At 44.7% G+C, this 21,657-nt stretch overlaps 1 protein-coding gene across 1 annotated transcript in view; it reads left to right on the forward strand.

Annotated features, from left to right (window-relative positions):
• Nucleotides 1–1,273: 1,273 nt before the first annotated feature.
• Nucleotides 1,274–21,657, forward strand: part of Sh2d4a (SH2 domain containing 4A) — a 69,160-nt gene continuing 48,776 nt past the window's right edge. Inside the window, exons 1-4 of the mRNA XM_021170417.2 lie at nt 1,274–1,614; nt 6,930–7,308; nt 17,985–18,141; nt 20,297–20,468. Coding sequence (XP_021026076.1) covers nt 7,128–7,308; nt 17,985–18,141; nt 20,297–20,468 — 510 coding nt within the window. The 5' untranslated portion in view covers nt 1,274–1,614; nt 6,930–7,127. The remainder of the gene's footprint in view (nt 1,615–6,929; nt 7,309–17,984; nt 18,142–20,296; nt 20,469–21,657) is intronic.

The raw sequence follows: 21,657 nt of genomic DNA on the forward strand, positions 1-21,657 counted from the left end.
ATAGGAGCAAATAAATTTGAATATTGCATGCCAGAAATGGTTCTGAACACTTTGTACAAGAGCCTCTATCTATTCAATAGTCTCTGGCATGCAGTAAGTATCCAAACATATTAGGGCCAGCCATGCTCTGAGCACTTTGCATGCATTATCTCACTTAAGCCTCACAAGAATTGAATCAGCCAGGCACTGCTGATATTGTGAATGGCAAACTGTAAGACTAATGTAAGGGAGAGAGCTGTTATCAAGAAAGGCTTGTCAGGACTTGGAGACAGAATGAGTATGGAGGAGGGTACCTAGTGATAGCATCAGTGTCCCATGGGCTCTTGAGCTGGCTGATAGTCAGCTTGTATAGCTCCTTAGTTTCCAGAGAGTGTGAGGACACTTACTGAGCAGATACCACCAGTAGGCAGAGGAGGACAGAGCATTCTAAGGCACCTCATCTGGCCACCTAATTCAATACAGTAGAGAGTAAGTTTTGGGCCGGGAATCCTTGCCTGAGTGGATCTCAAGCACAATTCCCAAATGACTGAGTCTTGTTTCGTGAGAGTGTAGGGTGTAACTCCTGGCTGTAAGGTTTTCCAACTCAAGGGTTTTCTGCGGTTGTGAAAGCCTAAGATAAACAACGTTTGGGTCCAGCATGCCAGGCTCCTAAATCGATTGGACAGGGTGTATAAAGTCACACCGTGTTTCTTGTTTATAAGACTTCTCTCCAACCTCCACAGTCTGAGGTCCTGTGTCATCCCTCCCCACGCCCTCAGCCCTGCTTTCTTCCCCACATCCCTAACGTTCCTTACCCATGGAAAAGGCTGGTCCACCTTTCCACTCGGCTCAGCTTTCCTCCCTCCCACGTATGCTTAGGCTTCATTGGTGCCCTGTGCCACCCCGGCCCTGATCTGTTAGTCACAGGGGACTTCCACCTTTCCCCCCCTTTTCATGTTTCTCTCCCTGGCTGCCCCTGTCCCTAGTGCCTTCAGCCTGCAGCATTCCAGTCTTTCTCTTCCTTGATCATGCCCGGTAAAGCCACACCTGGAGTCACAAATGCTTCAGAGTTTGATAATTTACTTAATGTCAACAAAAGAGAAGGAAAAAGTAAGCTGTAGAATGCAGGGGCAGAACTACAGCCAACTTGGCCTGCAGGACCCAGGTTCCCAAATGGGCCTTGCCTGCCTCCTCAGCTCCACCTACAAGTCAAGTGTGGAAGGGGCTGGACTGTTGTAATTAGTAAGTCCCACAGACCCCCACTGAGGTGGTAAAGCAAACTACCCCAGACTGTAGACAGCGCTCTAGATTAACCAAGGACTAGTGGCCTTGCTGTCCCTGGACCAAGGCAGTCAAGCCTTGCCTACTGGCCCTGGAGCGCCTCCAGCACCCGGGTGGGGCCTTGAGGGAGCGCCCAGTCAGTCACCCCAGCATGTGGGCGCGGCGGGGCGGGCCAGGGCTGCGATCTGGACGCTGAGTGTCCTTCTGGTCTGGAGTGTTTGTCCAGACAGCCGGCGCGGCTGGGTCTCTGCGAGGCTGGGTCTCTGCTTGTCCTCCCTTCTCTTCCGGGACAGTTGCTGTAGGCAATCTGGAGGTGGCAGGTGCTTGGGTCACCTTGCTCCGGGTACTGAGCAGGTAGGTGACCGGGTCGGGTAAAACGCTGGAGCATGGAGCCAGGCAGAAGGGTGAGCGAGGGGGAACCAGCAGGTGGGTCTCTAGAGCGAAGGGTAAAGCACAGAGGACAGGGACAGGAAGAGACCCTGGTTCCCGCGGTCAGGCTGTTCACCTGTCCCTCTGGTCCCTCCTCCACCGCGCGCAGGGCGAGCTCAGGTGCCCAGAGGAACCGACCGCCACAGCTGCGGGTGTCCGATGTCCCGTGTAGGGTGTCCAGTATCTGCAGCCGGGGCCGGGTGAGTGGCGGCCCTAAGAATAGAGGGCTTGTGATCATTATACTAAGAGTCTCCAGTGGGAGGAGAATCGGAGGCGACTTGGAGTCTCTCAGGGAAGTCGTGGTGCCCGGGCGGTGTGCATGCACGCGTGGTGAGTGCTTACACTGGCCGGGGCAGGTGCAGGGGCGGAGGCCACCTGCGAGGGTCGGGGCCACGAAGCAGGTGCTGGGTGGCCGCAACAGTACCCACAAATCAGCGGAGGTCCAATCACTGGGCAGTGCCATGTGGTCTCTGCTGGCACGGAGGTGACCTTCCAGACAGAGTCCTAAAAACTGTTTCAGCCCACGCAAAACTCCATTAGAGAGCTCCCCGTGCGGGGACACCCTTCCGCGGGCGCCCTCACGTGGTGCAGAGAGCAGCGGGCTCGTCCCCTCCCTGTGGTTCTGGGTCAAGGCTCAATCTAGAATCAGCCTAGCAAGGACTTTCCTCAACAAAAGTAAACCATCCGCAGCCGCTCCTGCCCTAGGGGATTCGTGGGCCCTAGGTGGAGTCACTCACTGTTTGCAGATTTTCTCAACAGTGTTCTCTTCACTATGGCCCTAGAGAAGCAGGGATAACTAACTACCTCTTGCTCAGTTCCCTGACAAGCTTCTCTTGTTTGTGGAACGAAACAATGTATTTATAATTTTTAATTTAATAAATAAGCGGAAGAAATACTTAGGGGAAGATTGGGCACAAATGGACTTATCTAGTTATATCTGTGAAATACTTCAATCTTGAGAGCATTCACAGAACTTCCAGCTGCTCTCACCACTTGCAATTTATTTTATTTTCAAAATCATCAAGTAAATTAATGAGAAAAAAAATTGAACGATCTGAAGCCTGTTCACAGAGCTAGCTGTTTAAAGAATAAATAGAACTTAAACTAAATTCTTAACTTTAGGGATATATGTACTATACATACCACGATATTTTTATGAAGATAGCTGTAGCTAGAGTATTAGTATGATCATTATTATTTATTAGGCACTGTATTAATTAAAAACACAATTATGTAGAAAAATGGAAAGTGTGAAAGTCAGACCAGATCTACAGGTATCCTGGGAACCTAACTGAATTTTGTACTCTTTCGAAATTTTTAGAGTGAGCAACAGGTATGGGCTTGTTGCTTGTTATTTGTTTTTTTCAAGAAAAAAATGCCACAGGAGAAGAAAAACAAGTTAGTTGAGCTGCACTTTGTGTTGGACCTCGAGTGACTACACTCAGTATGAGACAAAAAACATCACCATGCAGATCAGCGTTAGCAGTGATTGTCCTGTAGAGTGAAAGTAGGAAAAACCCTGGCCGGTTCACTTCCTCCTTTTTATTTCCTGTACTTGTCTCAGGAACTTTAAGGTAGATTTTATCTCAGTATCCAAGAGCTACAAAGATCCCCAGATTAATTTTATGGATTAGGAAATATGGTCCAAAGACTTGAGGTGACCTCCCAAAGTCACAGCTCACTGGAGGCAGAGCTGGAAATCTAGGCTGGTGTCCTTTGAAGTATCCTGTAAACCAATTGCTGCCATACTCAGAGGGAATCAGCAGTCCAGTTTGGTGCCCATAGTCAACAGCCACCACTTGTTAACTGGGTTTCTTTTGTATTTTCTGAGGCCACCAGGTGCCACTGTAGTTTCTTCAAGTGTGATTAAACTGTCCCTGGTGGTCAGGGTCTATAATAACAATTTTGTGAGAGAAAAAGACAGTCAGTATGGAAAGCTGAAAGCCTGCTTAGGCTAGGATGTGTTAATAACTGGCCTGGACAATTGAGACTCCATCTCAAAATATGGAGTAAAAAGGGGACTGGAGGTATAGCTCGATAACAGTGAATTTGCCTAGCATGTGCAAGGGCCAGGCTTTAATCACCGGACCATAAAATAAAACATTCCAACTAACCTTGATGCCTGAAGCCCATGTTACACAAGCTACCCAAAGCAAAGCCGAAGGAAAGAAGAGCTTGCACACCTCTTTACTGAGGTACTAGGAAAGGGACTATTAAGGAGACAAAGCACCTGGCAAGTGGAGAATAAATGGAAGACAAACTCGCTACTGGACCAATGTGGGTGTCAACCTTGTTCTCCTTTCTGGATGGGGTATTTTCTTCTGTGTCTTCTCTAAGCTTATCTCTACTTGATAAGGGTAGGGCTTCTGCACTGCTGCGGTATCTCCACCTGTGCAGTTTTCTTCCCAAGGACATTTTCTGGTCTTCACTCTGAAATTTTCAAAGTGGCACCACTTCCTGATTCTGGACTCAGGAGTCAACTTGTAGCAGCCAGTGTGTGCAGTGGATACAGTACCTGCCATGCCCAGCTTCCCAGCCATCACTGTCTTCCTCAGCTGGGAAATGGGACTGACCTCTTGGAGAGTGGATGGAGTGGGTTAACTGGTGCTGAGTGTGTATGGTAGTGCAGGAAACAGTTAAGTGTCAATTCTGTTATCAGAGAGCGCTCTGGGCCAGAGCAGGGGAGGAATTTGCCCTTGGCTCTTTGGGGGAGTTAATTTTCAGCTCTCCCTGACCCTCCAATACTATTCACTGGACTGAAAACGGGGCTAGAGTAGAAGCTGTAGACCTCATCAGCTGCTATTTTTTTTTTAAATCATGCTCTTCTATGGGCGTTAGCCATTGAAGCCGTGGAATGTGCGCTCGTTTATGGATGGTTCCTGGAATTTCAGGGAGTCAATTACTTTGTTTACTTTACTCCTTTACCTCGGGACCTTGAAGTCACATGTTCCAAATGTCAGATTCTTCCTGTGAAAGAAGACTGTCTTCTATAAACCCTTCCTTTAGAGTGGACCTGCTTTGCTGTATTCCCTAAGAATGCACTAGGACCAAAATACCACAAGACTCTTTACAGTATAACGCTATGAAGACCATCCCAAGACAATATAGAAGTTTAACTAGGGGCCCCGGGAGGGGTATGCCTGGCTGAGTTACAGTCAGGACATTGATTTTAATGCTACTTAACATTCCTCTTCATATCGGGCTCCATTTGAACTCCAGCAGTTAACATGCTGTGGGAGAAAATAGTGTGTAAGTAGGAACAGTACATGTAGCTGCAAGGCCCTGCTATGCAATGAATAGTGAATCCAAGTGCTACCGATGTCCTGTGGCACCTGACTACTGTGTGTGCTTGGCTCAAAACACTGGGTTCAAGAGGCTGCTTTACAAGGAAACAGAGGAGGGAGGGAAAGAAAAAGGATTAAAACTCACAAAGGCAGGAAGAGGCAGGGAGAACCAAGACTGCTGTAGTCATGATGTAGCCTAGTAACTGTTCTCAAGTTTAAGTGAGTAGTGCGTTGCTCCCTATGGAAAAACAAGGTATTTGAGCGAGCATGGCTAGAGGCAAGATTTCAGAAGCCTTGTAAGCATAGAAACTGTAGTTGATCTTCTACGGCATAGATGAACCTGAAATATTATAGTAAGACCTTTGTAGTCCTATGACGCTTGAAACAAATTAAATCTCTTTTCTCCAGAATATAAAATATAATGTATACTATGGATATAGATGCATACACACACATATATATGCATATATACATATATAGTATTTCTTTCTATTGGTAAAAGTCTAAGAGTTTGGGGCTGGGCAGATGGATAAGTGGGTAAATGAAGCACGAGGGTCTGAATTAAGATCTCATTTGCAGTGGTATTTAATCCCGAGTGCCTCTCTGGGGAGATGAGAGATGAAGTCAGGAGACATCCCAGAGCTTTCCAGCCACCTGGCATGATTGGTCTACACAGGGCTGAACCAGCGAAAGAGAAACCTTGTCTCAGAGAAGGTGGAGAGCCACACCTGACACCTGAGATTGTCCCTTGTGGCATGTTTATACATACATGCATAAGTATATAATGCATGCATATGTCATAGACAAACACAGAGTCTGAAGGTTGGACACCTAAAAGACTCTAACCACATAAAACTATGTAAAATAAACTGATAGAGGAGTTGCTACCCTTTAGTACTCCCTTCAGGACACCGTGCATGCCCAATTCCACAGGCCTCTTTCTGAAGGATCCACCTGATAAACTTTTATAAATCAAAGACAGAAGCCAGTGGCTTCTCCCGCCTCCCCCACCCTCACTATCTGAAACTTAAATTTTATTAAATTATCCGGAAAGGTAACACCTAAGAGCTGCTGACCGTCCAGAATGTTCGTTGGTGCCCTCTTCTGTACTTGTTCTGCTCCCCATGCTCTGCTGGCTTGTCTGGAAATGCCCGTTGTAGAGGAGAAGGCACAGAGCTGTATGCGTGCAGTGCTTAAGGGAGGGGAAAGAAAGACCCGTCTTTCTTTCTTTCTTTCTTTCTTTCTTTCTTTCTTTCTTTCTTTCTTTCTTTCTTTCTTTCTTTCTTTCTTTCTTTCTTTCTTTTTCTTTCTTTCTTTCTTTCTTTCTTTCTTTTCTTTCTTTCTTTCCTTTCTTTCTTTCTTTCTTTCTTTCTTTCTTTCTTTCTTTCTTTCTTTCTTTCTTTCTTTCTTTCTTTCTTCCCGTCCTGTCCTGTCCTGTCCTGTCCTGTCCTGTCCTGTCCTCCCTCCCTCCCTGCCTCCCTCCCTCTCCCTCTCTCTTTCTCTCTTTCTTTCCTTCTTTCTTTTTTGAGAATGACTCTGTCCCTCTAAAAGAATCTCAAATGTGATACTTTCTCTTGGAAGAAGTCACTTGAGGAGGATCCTTTTGTTTCTCCTTGTGACCCTTTGCTTTTGTTTTTGTTGTTGACTTCTTTTAGCCATGCTGTTGGCAGCTGGGAGGCACTGGGGAAATAATGTGTTTGTTCAGTCTGGAGGAGGCCAAACAAAGCTCTGTTAAATTGCTATTTCCCTGAGATCTGCTTTGCAAAGTTGCTGTTTTTTTTCCAATAAAGTATCTATTATGGAATAAAGGTTAAACAAACTTGTAGCTAAGCACACCTGGGCGTTCTCCCTCTTTGAAACGGAAAACTATCTTGTCTTTCCTCTTGGCTTTCTTTGCTAGCATGCTCCGGTTCAGAATCTATTTTACTGCCTGATTTGGACTGTTGCTCTTTGTAGGTTTGTCCATATTCACTGAGCAGCATTTACTACAGATACAGCTCTGCTGAATTCCTGCTGTGGGAGTCATCATTTCTGGGCTGGTCAAGTCTCTGGGAAGGTGCAGCGGTGCCCGAGCTCCTGGCTGCTGGTAGCAAACCGGCAAGTGGTTTCCAAGAACTTCTGCTGCAGGTGGAGAAGTTCCTGTGAGCAGCAAAGATGCTGAGGCAGATACTGGCGGAAATGTTCATAGACCCCGATCTGCTGGCAGAGCTCAGCGAAGAGCAGAAACAGATCTTGTTCTACAAGATGAGAGAGGAACAGATCCGACGATGGAAAGAAAGAGAAGCGGCCATGGAAAGAAAGGAGTCCTTGCCAGTGAAATCCAGGCCGAAAAAAGGTAAACCAAGCTTCTGTGCCGTGAATGTGATAGTGGAGGGCCTGCTCTGAGCGCTCACATAAGTCAAGCTGGCCAGGTATTAACTGTGATTTTGTGGCTAGAGCCTAAGAGTTACTCGACTTCTTGTGTCAGGCTTTTCAAGTGGAAGTTTGCATCTACTCACACATACTTACCACACAGTGCAGTGTATATGTTTAAGCAAGTCTTTTGTTTAAAATCAGATTACTCTTAAGGTGTGAAGTCAGTGCTAAGGAATGGGGGTGTAACTCAGTGGTAGAGCACATGCCTCACATATACGAGGTTCTCATTTCCATCCCAGCACCTCCAAACATCAAAAAGCCACCCCAGAGTTTGACTTGAAGGTCATTAAAGAAGGCCTTTAAAATCCCCTTCATTGGATCTGCATTTTATTATCACAAAACATAGTTCATGTACAGAAAGTGTGATTATGCATTATCAGCTTCAGGGACTTTTTAAAGTTATCATTTTAAAGGAATGCCTATTAAGATATAAGGTACTCTCTTAAAGAGAGCAAATCGCAGTAGTGCTCGAGTATGGTTACTGTGGAATGATTCTCAGATGTACGTCTTTGAGACTGAATGAGTCTTTGGGAGTTTGAAAGAATTCTTTTGAGACTATCAGGAGAAGAAGTCTTTGTTCATTAAAACCTCCTACCCCCCAACACAGGCTTACTCATGTATCAATACCCTAACTAAATACACACACACACACACACACACACACACACACAGTTTTCAAGGTCACTTTTTGAGATATTTACACTCAATTTCTCTACTTTTTTTTTATTATGGCAGGAAAAGTAAAAATTTATAAAACTACCAGGATTTAATAAGTTGAAAAAATAGATTCCACAGGTATGCTTCGCCTATATACAGATTCAAAATGGAAATCAGTGTATTGACCTCATACTATAGCTAAAATTGTTTTTTAATGAGGTCTATATACTGATAAGAAAAACAATTTTTTTTTTTTTTTGGCTTTTCAAGACAGAGTTTCTCTGTGTAGCCCTGGTTGTCCTGGAACTCACTCTGTAGACCAGGCTGGCCTCGAACTCAGAGATCCACCTGCCTCTGCCTCCCAAGTGCTGGGATTAAAGGCATGCGCCACCACTGCACAGCCTTTATTATTATCTTATACAACATACACAATTTAAGGGCTGGCAAGTTGGTCAGGATGAGAGTGCTTACATGAACATACAGTAAGCACTGGTGTCAATGCCAAGTACCGCACCACCACCACAACAAACCCAAAACCAAAAGCTCCTGAATATAAGACAAAACAAAAACCAATAAACAACAACAACAACAAAACAAAATAAAAAAATTGAGTACAAAACCCAGAGCACAGTAATAGCTAATTGCTATTTTAGACACTATGTGAAACATATACCTTGTGTTCATCCTCCAAAAATTTGTGCAATGTTGATTATTAACTATTCAATTTTATAGGCAAAACAAAACAAAAAGAAAAAAACCAAACTAGAACAAAAATCGTAAGCACTTTTGTATATGGAAAACTCTTGTATTTATGCTAAGATCTGTCAGATTTCGAATAGCAGTATCCAGATTACAGCTTTTCCTTCACAATGCAATGGTGAGGTCAAACATGTGACAAATACAATGGTGAGGTGAAACACGTGGCACTGGTTTACCTGGTCATCTCCTGGAATCCCCAGGAACTGTGCTCATTGAAAGCCTGATGTTTTGGTTTACAGGGGTGACTCTGGGGACCACTGAGGACAGAGCTTTGCTTGCCCCAGATCTTTTTTGCTAAATTGTGGGCTTCTCAAAGTTGCTGAGGTGCTTAAATTGTGATAACTGAAGGAATTTATAACTTACGGCATCTATTTCAATTTCTTCGCTTCACTGTTTCTCTGTAGAGTTTTGACTATGCCTTTCCAAAATCTGCATTATCTTTTTAGTTAATTGATCGTAGAAGAAGTATGCGAATATGCTGACCTAAAACAGTGAAGCATCCACCAATATTGAATACCAAATGTATATTATTACCCCATTAAATCCGGTGGCACTTGGAAAAAAGTGACTGACATTAAACTAGTTCCTCTCCGTACCAGAAAGGAGGAAAGAATGTCTACTTCTCCAAAACAAGCTTTTGGATCTGAAGCCACAGGGAGTCCTCGGTGGCCTCAGGATGCCTAGTGGCTGCCCAAGGCACTAAGCCCATGAAGGCTGCAGCCCTCATGCTGTGGCCTCTGTCTTAGTTAGGGTTTTACTGCTGTGAACAGACATCATGACCAAGGCAAGTTATAAAGAACATCATTTACTTGGGGCTGGCTTATAGGTTCAGAAGTTCAGTCCATTACCATCAAGGTGGAAGCATGGCAGCATCCAGGCAGGCATAGTACAGGAGGAGCTGAGAGTTCTACATCTTCATCTGAAGGCTGCTATGAGAAGACTGGCTCACAGGCAGCTAGAGCTAGGCTGAGGGCCTTAAAGCCTACGCCCACAGTGACACACCTACTCCAACAAGGCCACACCTCCTAATAGTGCCACTCCCTGGGCCAAGCATATATAAACTGTCACAGCCTCTCACATTTACCTTTACCTTTCTGGCATGTGTCTTCCTTCCCCAAGCCCTGCCTCTGGCTTGTGCTGGCCTACATGCTTCTCCTGCTCACAGTTCTCAGCTGAGCCATGGCTTTCGCTGGCCTTCTTATTGTACCAGTCTCCCGGCTACCCCTATTCCTTTATACCATTGTCTTTATCACATTACGGGTTCCTTTCTCTATAAAAACAACCCACAGTAGTGAGTGTTCAGCACACACCACTGAAACAGTTGTGTGTTCTGTATCCCAAGAGCTCTCCTGCCTTCCAAGAAGCCTGAAGTTAATGCAGGCATGGATGTGAAAATAATCAGCAGTGGGGATTTAACACACAATACTTTTTGAATTCTCATGAGACCTGGAGAGAATTGTGGACTGACTGTGTTTGCTCAGCGATAGCTAGAAGGCTGAGTACTGAAGCAAGGAGCCACTTATGGCTGTACCACTATGCGGGATTGAGGTTGGACCAATGTAATGAGGGTCTTGGTGGAATAAATGTGAGGAATCAAAGTTTCTTGGGAGCCTGAGAAGGGTATGGAGTTCATGTCCAGCCTGGATACCTTTGTAAGAACCTGACTGAAATAAAAAGTAAAATGTGGTCTGGGAGATGGCTTAGTGGTTACATTGCTCATTACACAAGTGTGAGGACTTGAGTTCAGATCTTAAAGTCTGTGTAAATTCTGGGTGATCTTGTCATCCCATCTGAAAATTTTAAGCCTTGAAAGGCAAAGCCAGGAGATCCCTACAGTAAGCTGACTAGCTAGACTGGCTCTGTTGATAAGCTCTGGGTTTCACTGTGTCCCTGTCTCATTGAATAATGTAGAAGAGCCATTCGTGATGATTCCTGACCTCAGCCTTCGGTTTCCATATGGACATGCAAATTCATGTGCAAGACAACTTCATGTATGTACACACATGCAAATACGCACACTTATCTACAGCACATATGTTTGTATGTGTGCATGCAGGAAAATGGAAATGTTTTAAAGTACAAGGGGCTGAGGGTGGAAATACAGTCAGAACACTCACCTAGCAGGAGAGGACCCTAGGTTTAATTTTCAGTGCTTAGCGGGAAGAGGCTATAAACTACCAGATTTCAAAGACTTGTGCAATAGAAAATTAAATCAAAAAAGTAGATGTGGATATTTGCTATTGGCTATCTTGAGGTGCATGCTCAGTTGAATTAATTTCACCAGTTTCTTTAGGAGTTAGAATGTGGCTATCAGAAAAGCCATCATTATGGAAGTGGCTCCCTTTTCCCACTGGACAGGACTGCTCTTTGCTCTAGACTAGGAACCCCAGCCAGTGGGTTTCATGTTGGCTATGTTTCACTTACTCCCGAAGCTGATTACTTCAGTACATTATCTCACTAAATAATAACAACCAAGCCTGCACCATAAAGTACTGTTTACATTTATGAATGAGGAAAGTGAAAGCCAGAGTCATTAATGAACTCGCCTTGGGCAAGTAGCTGGCAAACAACAGTTGGAATAGACCCTGCTTTTGATTCTCCCCAAACTGGTACAAATGTGGTATGTGGCAAGCTTAACGGGGGCTTAGGAGCAGTTACTAAAGGTGACTCGCATGAATCTACAGTGATAATTTGGCATTTTTCCTGTGTGCTTTGTCACATTAACACAAGCAGAAGACATGGTTACTTAGCAGACTGTTCCCCTGTGCTTGTTTCATTGACTCTTAATGAAGCAGAAGATGGGAGCCCAAAGCCCAGGATCTGGTGGCTGGGAAAGGTGTGTTCTTGTCTGCCCTTGAGATATATGTGGCCGTCTGAATGAGAATAGCCTGCCTAGGCTTTTGTATTTGAATGCTTAGTCACCAGCAACCAGAGGTGTTTGAAAGGATTCCTATGCTCAATATAGAGCCTGACTTACGAAGCTGTGTCATATAAGACCTATGGCCCCTCCTCTCCTCTCTCTCTCTCTTTCTCTTTCTGGAGGAGGTATATAACTAGAAGTGGGCCTAGAGGTTTCAAAAGGCCATGCCAGAGCCAACATTGCCTCCTCCCCTCTGCCTGAGATGTAGCTCTAAGCTACTGCTCCAGCACCATGCATGCCACCGTGCTCATGACCATAACAACCCTCTGAAACTGTAAGCAAGCCCACAATTAAACGATTTCTTTTCTAAAGACTTGCTGTGGCCATAGTGTCTCTTCGCCACCATAGAACAGTGACTAAGGCAAAACACTTGGATTCAATTCCCTTTGTTGGACTCTTACTGTTACCAAAGGCACATTCCTTCAGCCAGTCTTCTGTTTCCAGGATGTAATGATTCCACAGAGAAGAGCTGGAATGCAGTGGGGTCTCTGGAAATGTTTGCTGGACAAATAGCTATATCCTTTTCTCTTTATTCGACATTGTCTCAAACCCACATTGCGAAGAGACTTCTCACCAAGCTTCGGTCTGATGGTCATTACCTCGTGAGATTTTGTGTTTAGGTGCCCAGGGAGCCTTGCAAGTTTGCCACAAAGAAAATTCTCCACAACTTTTCCCATGGTCAATCACCAACTCCTGATCCTGTCTGTCACTCTGTCATGATGGCAGCTTTGCTCTCTTCCTAGTCACTGAAGCCAAATGGTTGAGAGTCATTATGGCTCCTCTCTGACCCCAACCTATCTCCAGTAATAGAATTTTACAGATTATCCTTAGCCTTTTCTGTTCTAAGGAGATTCCCCACCCTACTCGGGCATCGACTTGTTATATAATGTGGCAGGGCAGGCCTAAGCTTGGCATTGAAACCAGTTAGTTCATTTAATTCTTGTGAGAATTCAGTGAGGTCAATGTTGCCTCATTATTCTTGCAAATAAAGAAACAAATGGAAAGATGCAATTTGTATGAATAAGAATAGGAAGCAATGTTTGAATTCGAGTCCAGTTAAATCTTCAGTCTTTTTGAGCAGGTTGATTTACCCCTCTCCCCTTAATATTTTGTCTGCCTGGTCACCTGGTACTGCCAGTCTTCCAGGTAATTACTGCATTTCTCATCCACCCCCTCACTGTCCATAATTCTTGATTTATTCCTTCTGTTTACTCTTTTGATTGAAAGTCCCATGTATCTATCCACCACTAGCCTCCTGGGACTGTGGTATCAGGCATGATACCAACTTTCTCTCTGTTCTTTGGTCTCTAAAATATGCACATAATTTTATTAAATTAAATAATGACTTTGGGGTTAGTAACTCCAGCACATTTAGCATAACTAGAAATTGCTGACAAAAAGAAGAAAAAAAATAAGCAATTTGAGGAAGATGTGATAGAAATCAGCCCTGGCCTTCCTTAAAGTGAACACAGACAAATCTGGGCAGTTAATACACCCATCTCACCCCATGAGATGGGAAAGAACACTATATTGATCTTTATGTAGGTAAACCAGCTTCTCCAACATTCCAGTGGTTCCGCTCTCTTTTCACTCTCTTCTCAGTGTTTTAGTTTGGACCACACATTACAAATATTCTTTAAACAGAGGCTTTGTGGCCATACAGATCAGTCTTGAATCCCCCCTCAATATGCAGTGGCCATATCATCTTGAGGAAGTTCCTTCTTGGAGCTGCCACAGCCTCACAAAATATAGTTTGGAACGGCCTAGGGAAGTCATAAAGATGAGAATGGTGTGGACATCCACCAGTCAGCAGGGACATTGTCCATAGCAGGAGGACTCAGAGGTCCCTGGCAGCTGATGTCCATCATTTGGTTTCTGTTTGAGGATGAGAGCTTTTAGAAGAGAGGCCAGGGTGGTGATAGGTACATGGGCCTGGCTGGGGACAGGATGTCGAAGAATCTCAGGTTGTTGCCTGCCTTACTTCTGTCAGTCACACAGACCAGTATTGAATTCTTTCGGTGTACAGTAGTTTATTATCTTGGGGAAGTGCTTGCACCGGAACTCAAATGGGTTCACAGTAAAGTAGGATTGGGAAGAGCCTAGGGTTGAATGTTATGACTAGTATGTTGTAAGGATCCACCCATGACCCAGGAAGGGGCTGCTGTGATGTATCTCTGACTTGTCATGGGAAACTTGTCTTTCTGCTGGACACAGCACATAGGAAGCACCAAACATAGCAGTGTTATGTTGTAATCGAGGATATAAGACTGGAATAGTCGAGCCATCTCCCTGACAAAGAGATGTGCTATCCCATTACAGCACTGCCTCATTAGGGCGTTTGCACATGGCTCTGAGTAAGGAAAATCTTTTAGTCCAGAGAAAACACTTCTCTGAAGAACGTGGTGAGACTACAGGTCTCTGCTTAGCAGGTCTTTATGGTGTCGTCTCCAAGGATGATGACCTCACTTTACTAGAAGAGCTGGTTTTAAAAGAATTTTGCAAGAGCCTCTGAGATACCAATCATAAAGAGCTCTGTGGTGGTATAGTCCAAGTTAAAGTCCTGGGCAAGCAATTGTAATTATGTAGTAGTGTTATACAAAGATCCCTTCCTCCACGTGTTCAGATTTAAGAGTGCATATAATTTCAAGGTGAGATAGATGGAAAATCTGGAAGGACAAGGTAGGGTTAGGCTGTGAAGGATCTTATGCCTGTCTCATTCAGAATTCTGAAGTCTGTACCTTTTCTTTAAGGAGGTATGTGAGGGGCTACATGGCTCTGGGCATGACTGTTCTTTGCTCTTCTCTTTTCTCACATACATTTTCTCTTTCTCTTCTTTTTCTTTTCATTACAAAGTTCCACATATCCCAGGCTGAACTCCAACTCCCTAAGTAGATAAGGATGTCATTGAACTTCCTATCTTCCTGCTTTCACTTCTCAAGTGCTAGGAGTACAGGCATGAAGCACCATGCCTGATTTTATGGCTGTGCCTGAACTTAAACTAAGGGTCTCATGCCTGATATGTGAGCTACATCCCCAGCCAGTGCTTACTTTCTTCTTTTTTTAATCTCTGAAATCTTTCTATCCATCCTTGTTTGATCCTTTCTGGACATCCTTAACACTGTCCCAGGGCAGGTATTGGGCTGTAGGGAAGGCCCCAGGACACTGCTCCAGGGGTGGTGCAGAACAGTCTGAGGCATGGACATTTGGAGCTGGCTCAGGGGTTCCTGAGCCCACAAGGAAACCAGAGTCACAGAAGAATTGAGAATGGAGTGGGGCCGAGGGCTGAATCTAACCCAGGGCCAGGGTGTGAGAGTGGGCTGGGGAGCGGGGAGCTCTGACTGGTCCCTCAGGTGAGGGGGAGTCCTTAGCAGCAGGCTTGAGCTTGGCTTGGTGGCAGTCATTGCTGGGAGCAAAGAGAAGCCTTCTATGAGAGATTAGATGGTGGCTCTATAGACAAAGGCCTTCTCCATGCTGCCCCAAGATGGATCCAGTGAAAAGAGGCAGTCGATGGTTTTAAGGCATTTATTGTCATGATGGAAAGTGGATGAGTAAAATTGTACCCCACTTCTCAGGGTTGGCCTGTGGTTAAATAACTTTTTCAAGGGGGAATGTTTGGGAGAAAAGTTCGTTGGCTAAGTCCTCTAGGCCTTTAGGTACCTCATTTAAATGGAGATCTGTCTTGAGTCTCCGTGACCACAGGTCACATCCTCTACATGCGGAAGGGCTTGGGGCATTGCCCTTATGTGATGGATAGCCACAAAACTGTGAGGGGCTGTGGTGAGTGACAGGGGCCTGGTGCCTGGGAACAGGTGAAGCTCCTACTGTCCCTTCAGGGTCTCTGGGTTTCTAGGCTTAGCTCAACTAGGAACTAGGCTACCTTTCATGGTCCCACTTTGCTGTCTTAGCTTCCAACAGCCAAGGCATAAGCCCTACCCTGTTATTAATTTAAAGAGATCTCTCATGCATGTTTGATTTTCCTTTGTTCTCTTCATTCCCTGGGCCCTTAGAGCAGTGCTGGAATGTAGCTGGTGTTCTGGAAATGCCTGCTGAAGCCCAGTCAATCCAATCCTGGTCTCTCACTGATGGACTCCTCTATAACATACACCTGCTGCCTAAGCCACTGCTCACCATTCTGAGTCACCTGTCTTGTTCTGTATCCCTGATGGTCCTGGTCAGCATCATTTATCATCACTCTTCTCTGTCCCCTCTGCATGGCTTTGTACTCCCCGATCATCTTCTACCTTGCTTAGTGATCTGGGGACTCAGAAGTCTCCACTTTCATATCATTTATGTGCACTTTGGATTCTTTTCTTGGCTTATGAATGAAGCCTAGGTTTCTCCAAGGTTCTCTTCCAGGCTTCCTCTCTGTGAGTCCAGCTATGCGGTATTCCAATGATAGTATGTGTAAGGCAATTTCAGAGTTTACCTGGCCAGTGTCAACCTGTGTTTGCTTTCTGTATGTACTCACAGGCTCCTGGAGATGTGGAGGCAGAAGAGAGTCACACACTGGCAAGGGCCCTCTGCTACGAGCCCAGTCGTGAGCCTCTGGTTAAGTCTGGCATTTTGAACCTAATCCTTTCACTTCTTGCCAGTGTTTCTCAATGGCCACCATACTCTCCTAATTCAACATTTCAGTTTTCTGACCTCTTGTTCTCTTTGTCTTCCCTCTTCAGTCCCTGCACACTCTCTACTGATCACCTCCAGTCCTAGGGTTTGCACATCTCACCCCTGGGCAAGACTGTTTTCCTCAGAGACACCTGCTGTTCTGGGGGCTATTCATGTGGTTTCCCAGCTGAACAGTAACTCTCTGAGCTCCTAGTCTTTGCCTCCCTGGGCATCCTACCATTTTCTACCCTAGGTGTCATCCTCCTATTGTCAAAAAATATTGGCAGAGATTACTTACACGAAGGCTGATAGACGAGCACAATAAAAATATAGTTGGCCCCAGGAATGTGCAATAAGGGGAGTTGTATCAGTTTATATTTATTCTAGCTTTCTAGAATTATACATTTGTCATGTCCGGAAAGTGTAAAACCTGGAAGGCCTGGCATGGGGGCCTGTCCCCGGAGCATACAAGGTTCCATCTCCCCTGCTACCTGGTTTTCACCCATGTCTCTACTTGTGAAAACAGGATCAGAGAAGTTCCTTCTGACTGATTCTTTTAAAAGTCCTGTGGTGAAGACTGTACAAATTTGCCCCTCCCCTCTCCTCAGTAGTTCTACTTAGAAACTGCAGGACGCGGATTCATTCCTCTGGAGAAGGACAGAAAACAGAGATCAAGTTGGGCAGCCCGCCTCTGTAATTCAACCAGAGGCAGCACTCTGGACTAGGCCAATAGTTCATGAACACATGAATGGAAAAGCTTCCTCTGCATTAGGAGACCTAAAGCAATCCCAGTGTGGATTTCTAAGGAATACAGCATGGACGAGCATATGCCAGTCCCCCTCACACGTTCAGCACCTTGGGCTAGTTTGAGGACCTGTCCCTTTAGTTTAGGGACTGTATTTCTTGGTTTCATCTAATCACACTCCACATTTCCCTGGTCTTGGGGATCAAGCTCCCATCGGGCTACATTTCTGGAGCTAGAAACTAGATGTAATACAACCCTGGAGACCAGTTGTAAACAAGGGTTATTTAAGTAGCTTCACCAAGTGTCATACTACCCAGGTAGTATTATCTTCTCACATGCTAGTGTGAATCTCCAAGTGGCCCCATAAGTAAATAATAGTCTGGCTGATGACAGCAGTTAACCTCTGTTGAACTCCTAGCAGGTCCAAGGGCATCCTTACCCTGCCTGTTTTTCATAGCCATCATTGTAGTGGATGATATTGCTCCCATTTTACAGATGAATGAATCGAGTCTTAAAGGTATTAATTTTTCCAAGTCACTTAGCAGGTAGATAGCAAGACTGACTCTAAAACACACTTTTCAGGCCCATGCTTGAGCAACTGTGTTAATTCTGGGTTAGGGGGAAGTCTTTAGGCTTAAGAGGTTGTAGTACCTGGTGCTCACTCTCTTACCCTAAAGGATAATGAACACCATGAATGCTTTCATTCTCTCTCAACATCTAGCAGGTGCAAACAGCAGGCCCATTATATTCATAAAGAAACCTTTACAGCCACTAGTTTTACTGTCTGCTCCTGAGAAGGTTGGAAGTGTTTTGTGGGGTTCCCCACCAAGGATGAAAAAATACTGAAGTGATTGGGACAGATAATATTCCATAAATAATTTGTCCAATCCAAACTGTGTTTTGTTTGCAGAGAATGGCAAGTCTGTCCATTGGAAGCTGGGCGCCGATAAGCAGGTGTGGGTTTGGGTAATGGGCGAGCACCATCTGGACAAACCCTATGATGTGCTGTGTGATGAGATCCTTGCTGAGAGGGAGCATCTGAGAGCAGCGAAGGATTCAGAGCTCAGGTAGGAGACCTGTACTCCAGCCAGAGACTGGCTGCCTTTACTGGCTGCCCTGGGTATTAGTTTACTCTTGCTTTGCTGTGACAGAATATTTATTGAAAGCAACTCAGAGTAGGATTAACCAATCTTTGTCTCAAAATAAAAAAAGAATATGGTCGATCATGGCTGGGAAGGTATGATGGCCCTAGTGTGAGGCATCCTAAAGGTTATACAGCCTTTTCATCAGCTAGAGATCAAGGATCCATACTGATAAGGTTTTTGGAGGTGGGGAGTGTGCTTCACTAATGTGAAACCACAAGACCCTAAAAATACCACTTGCTCTCAGCTTCTGGTAGAAGAGCAGAAGAATCACTTTAGATCTTTCTAGAAAAAAAAATTAGATCTTTCTTTTAAATTTTCAGTAATTTCCTTCATTCCTGTAATGCTGCCAAACAACTGCTTTGTGGCTCTGACAGACGTTCCAGTGCTGATTTGTAAGAGCTTCCTGGGTCCCCATCTTCTGTAAGAGTCTGGAAATTGCTGAAGGAAGATGCCAGACTAAGAGAGTATGCAAAAATAAAGAGCATTTATTCTGCAGAAAAAAAACAGCACTCAGAGGTCTACTATTGCTTTGGAATGGCAACCCCAGACAAAGGCACGCAGGCTTTCTTATAGGGAACCAGGGAACAAGGGGAGCTCTCTAGGAGGATTAGCTAATCTAAAATTTCATTGGTGGGTGCTAGGTCTGCATTCCTATGCCATGACATTTAACCATGGGATGAGATAGGGTTACCTAGCACAAATGACCCATTCTGAGATAAGATAGCTCCCCATTTTGTGGTTGTTCCTAGGCTGTTCTTTGGAAGGGAACCCCCTCTTGATACTGTTCTGGATGTTTTGATCAGTTCCTGGAGCTGATACCTCTGGCCTTCTTTTCAAAGAAGGCCTGGTCCTTAAGTAGAGACAAAGGGTTTATGTTGTTTTTTTCACTTCCACCACTGCTTTATTAGCATCCTCCTGGAGCAGCACAGGATGCAGCCAAGTATAGGGTGTGTTTGTGAGAACAGAACCAGCTCAGGACCAGTCTCAGGACCTTAGATGCTTAGATGCTTAGATTGCTTAGATGTGGGCTTCTGCCTAAGCAGGCTCTGTGAGTGCTTGCCCTATGCCAGGTACCAGGAATGCAAAGAGAATAGGGAGAATTCCAGCCTAGAGAGGAAATGAGGCAAGCCACACAACCAGCTGCTAGGAATGCAGGCTGAGGCTGTGCTGGGAGGACTCAGTTAAGGTGTAAACAGAATTGCCCCTGTTCCAGGTAGAAGTGCAGCATTCTGATGCATAGAAGAGGTGAGATCTGAGCTGACCTTTGAGGGATGAGTTGGGTATCTAGATCTAGAAGGTTAGGGGAGAAGGATCAAGTAGAGGGCATAATCAGGATTCCTCAGTTGGTTTTAAACAGCTCTGTGGGAGAGTAATGAACCTTTCTGCTGAGTGTTTGAGTTGTATCTGGTGAACCCTGGGAGATGGGGGGCTACGATCTAAGGTGCTTTGAAAGCTAGGTGTAGGAGTCTTTTCTGGGGCTGTGAGATTTTCATGGGAAATTGACATAACCAATTGGCCACATAGGTGACTTGGAACACTGAGACAGGTTATGATCACCTCTTCTGGGTACCCTCCTTGAGTTCTGGGCAGCCCTTCTCTGAGCTGGTGAGCTAAAACTGAGACAGATATGTCACCCTGGCTTCAGTACCCAAAGGCTGATAGTGTCATACTCCAATAATCAGTGTTAAAACTATAAATAAGCAGACAGTGATGCAGGGGATGTTTTTTGAATGGCCATAGGAAGGCAGCGTGTACTGGGACCCTGGCTGAGTTAGGAGCTGGGTAGTCCTGGGTTCAAATCCTGACAATACCATTATGTGAACTTGGATAAATTGTAGTATATTTTAAGCCTTTTCTTGTAAAGCAAGGATGACAAGGTTTTCTTCAGAGTTGTTGGGAGGATTCAGTTAATGTTTTCAAAGTTCTAGTCAAAGATCTTCCAGATAATAAGCATAATTAGCAAGCTGCTGCTGGTTTTTTTTTTTTTTCCACATGATTTGATTGTAAACATCTGCTTTGGAAAGCCTGTCCCAGTTGAACAATGTCTTTGATAATTTCTCTTTTGTGTTTTCTGCAGGAAAACTCAGTCTCTAGAACTCGCCAATAGCTTAAAAATAAAGTCACAGAACTGTGATCTGCAAGCACTGAAGAAGACAGAGCCTCAGAATGTCACCAGGAAAGCAGCTTCAGAAGAGGCATCAGGTCAAGGACCCAGAGCAATACCAACCAGGAAGGACGACAAAGCCCAAGTGAGTCTTACTTGCATACACTGCATAGCAAAGCACTGTTCAGAATCCCATAGGCCGGGCAGGCAGGGGAGCGGGGGTGGGGTGGGGTGGTGGGGTGGGGTAGGGTGGGGAACTAAGCAGCTCTTATATAAATGGAACCATGCATTGAAAGCTCACATGCCTCCAATCCTTAAGGTCCTGCCATTCACCTTATATTGGGGACGGGTTTTTTCCGCTGTACTTCATGAGTAAGGTTAAGTATTACCCTTTTCCCAGAGGCTGGGACTAAAAAGAAATCCTGGTAACGTTTGACACTTTAATATGTTTTCAGGTTCTTTTCCCATTTCTATAACAGCAGACTTTAAACATTTTTTTTTTCAGTAAAAGCCACCTAGTAAATAAAGTAGGTTTTGTGAGCCAAATAATCTTTGTTATAATTTCACACAAATGCCCAAGTATGGCTATGGTCCAGTAAAACTTTATTCACAGGTAGATGGATGACAGAACATAGCCCATTCCCAAGTTAGATTATATTCTGTTGAGTCTTTCTTTCTTTTTTTTAAACGTATGGGGTCTAACCATGTGTATCCTTTGGACTTCATGGATTCTGCACATGAGACAGGAATAGCTGCTTTCTCCACAAAACAGAATTTTATGCTAAGAACTGGTATGAATTCTTTTATGGCCCAGGTGCTTTAGAAAGCTCAAATATAATTTGCTTCTTGGATTATAGTTTGGAAGAACAATAAACTATATTATGAAGGGCCATAAATTCTGCCAGAAATTTAATTGCACTGAATCAGCAGAGGGTTTGCTGTTGTTTGACGTACGTTCAAGTCCACATGGTTGTGTGTGATTGAGACTGCTGCCTTAAGCTTGCTTTGAGGCAGGCCCATGGGGTACCATTATCTCTGTCCTGCCTACTTCTGAGTCTGATAACATTCTAGACTCAAGGGTTATTATGTGGCGAAGGTGCAGAATGTCTCCTTTAATATTCATAATACTACTTATGCATTAGCTACTGCTTATCTTTGTACATTTTACTTATTTTTATGTACTACTGTACTCAAGCACAGGTATGTGTGCATGGATGTGGAAGTCAGAAGATAATCTTGGCTGTCATTGTGAGGAAAGCCATCTACCTCATTTAAGATAGGGTCTCTCATTGGTTTGAGGTTTACCAGTCAGACTAGGCTGCTGGCCAGTAAGT

This window comes from Mus caroli, chromosome 8 (assembly GCF_900094665.2).
Source record: "Mus caroli chromosome 8, CAROLI_EIJ_v1.1, whole genome shotgun sequence".
Taxonomy (NCBI): Eukaryota; Metazoa; Chordata; class Mammalia; order Rodentia; family Muridae; genus Mus; species Mus caroli.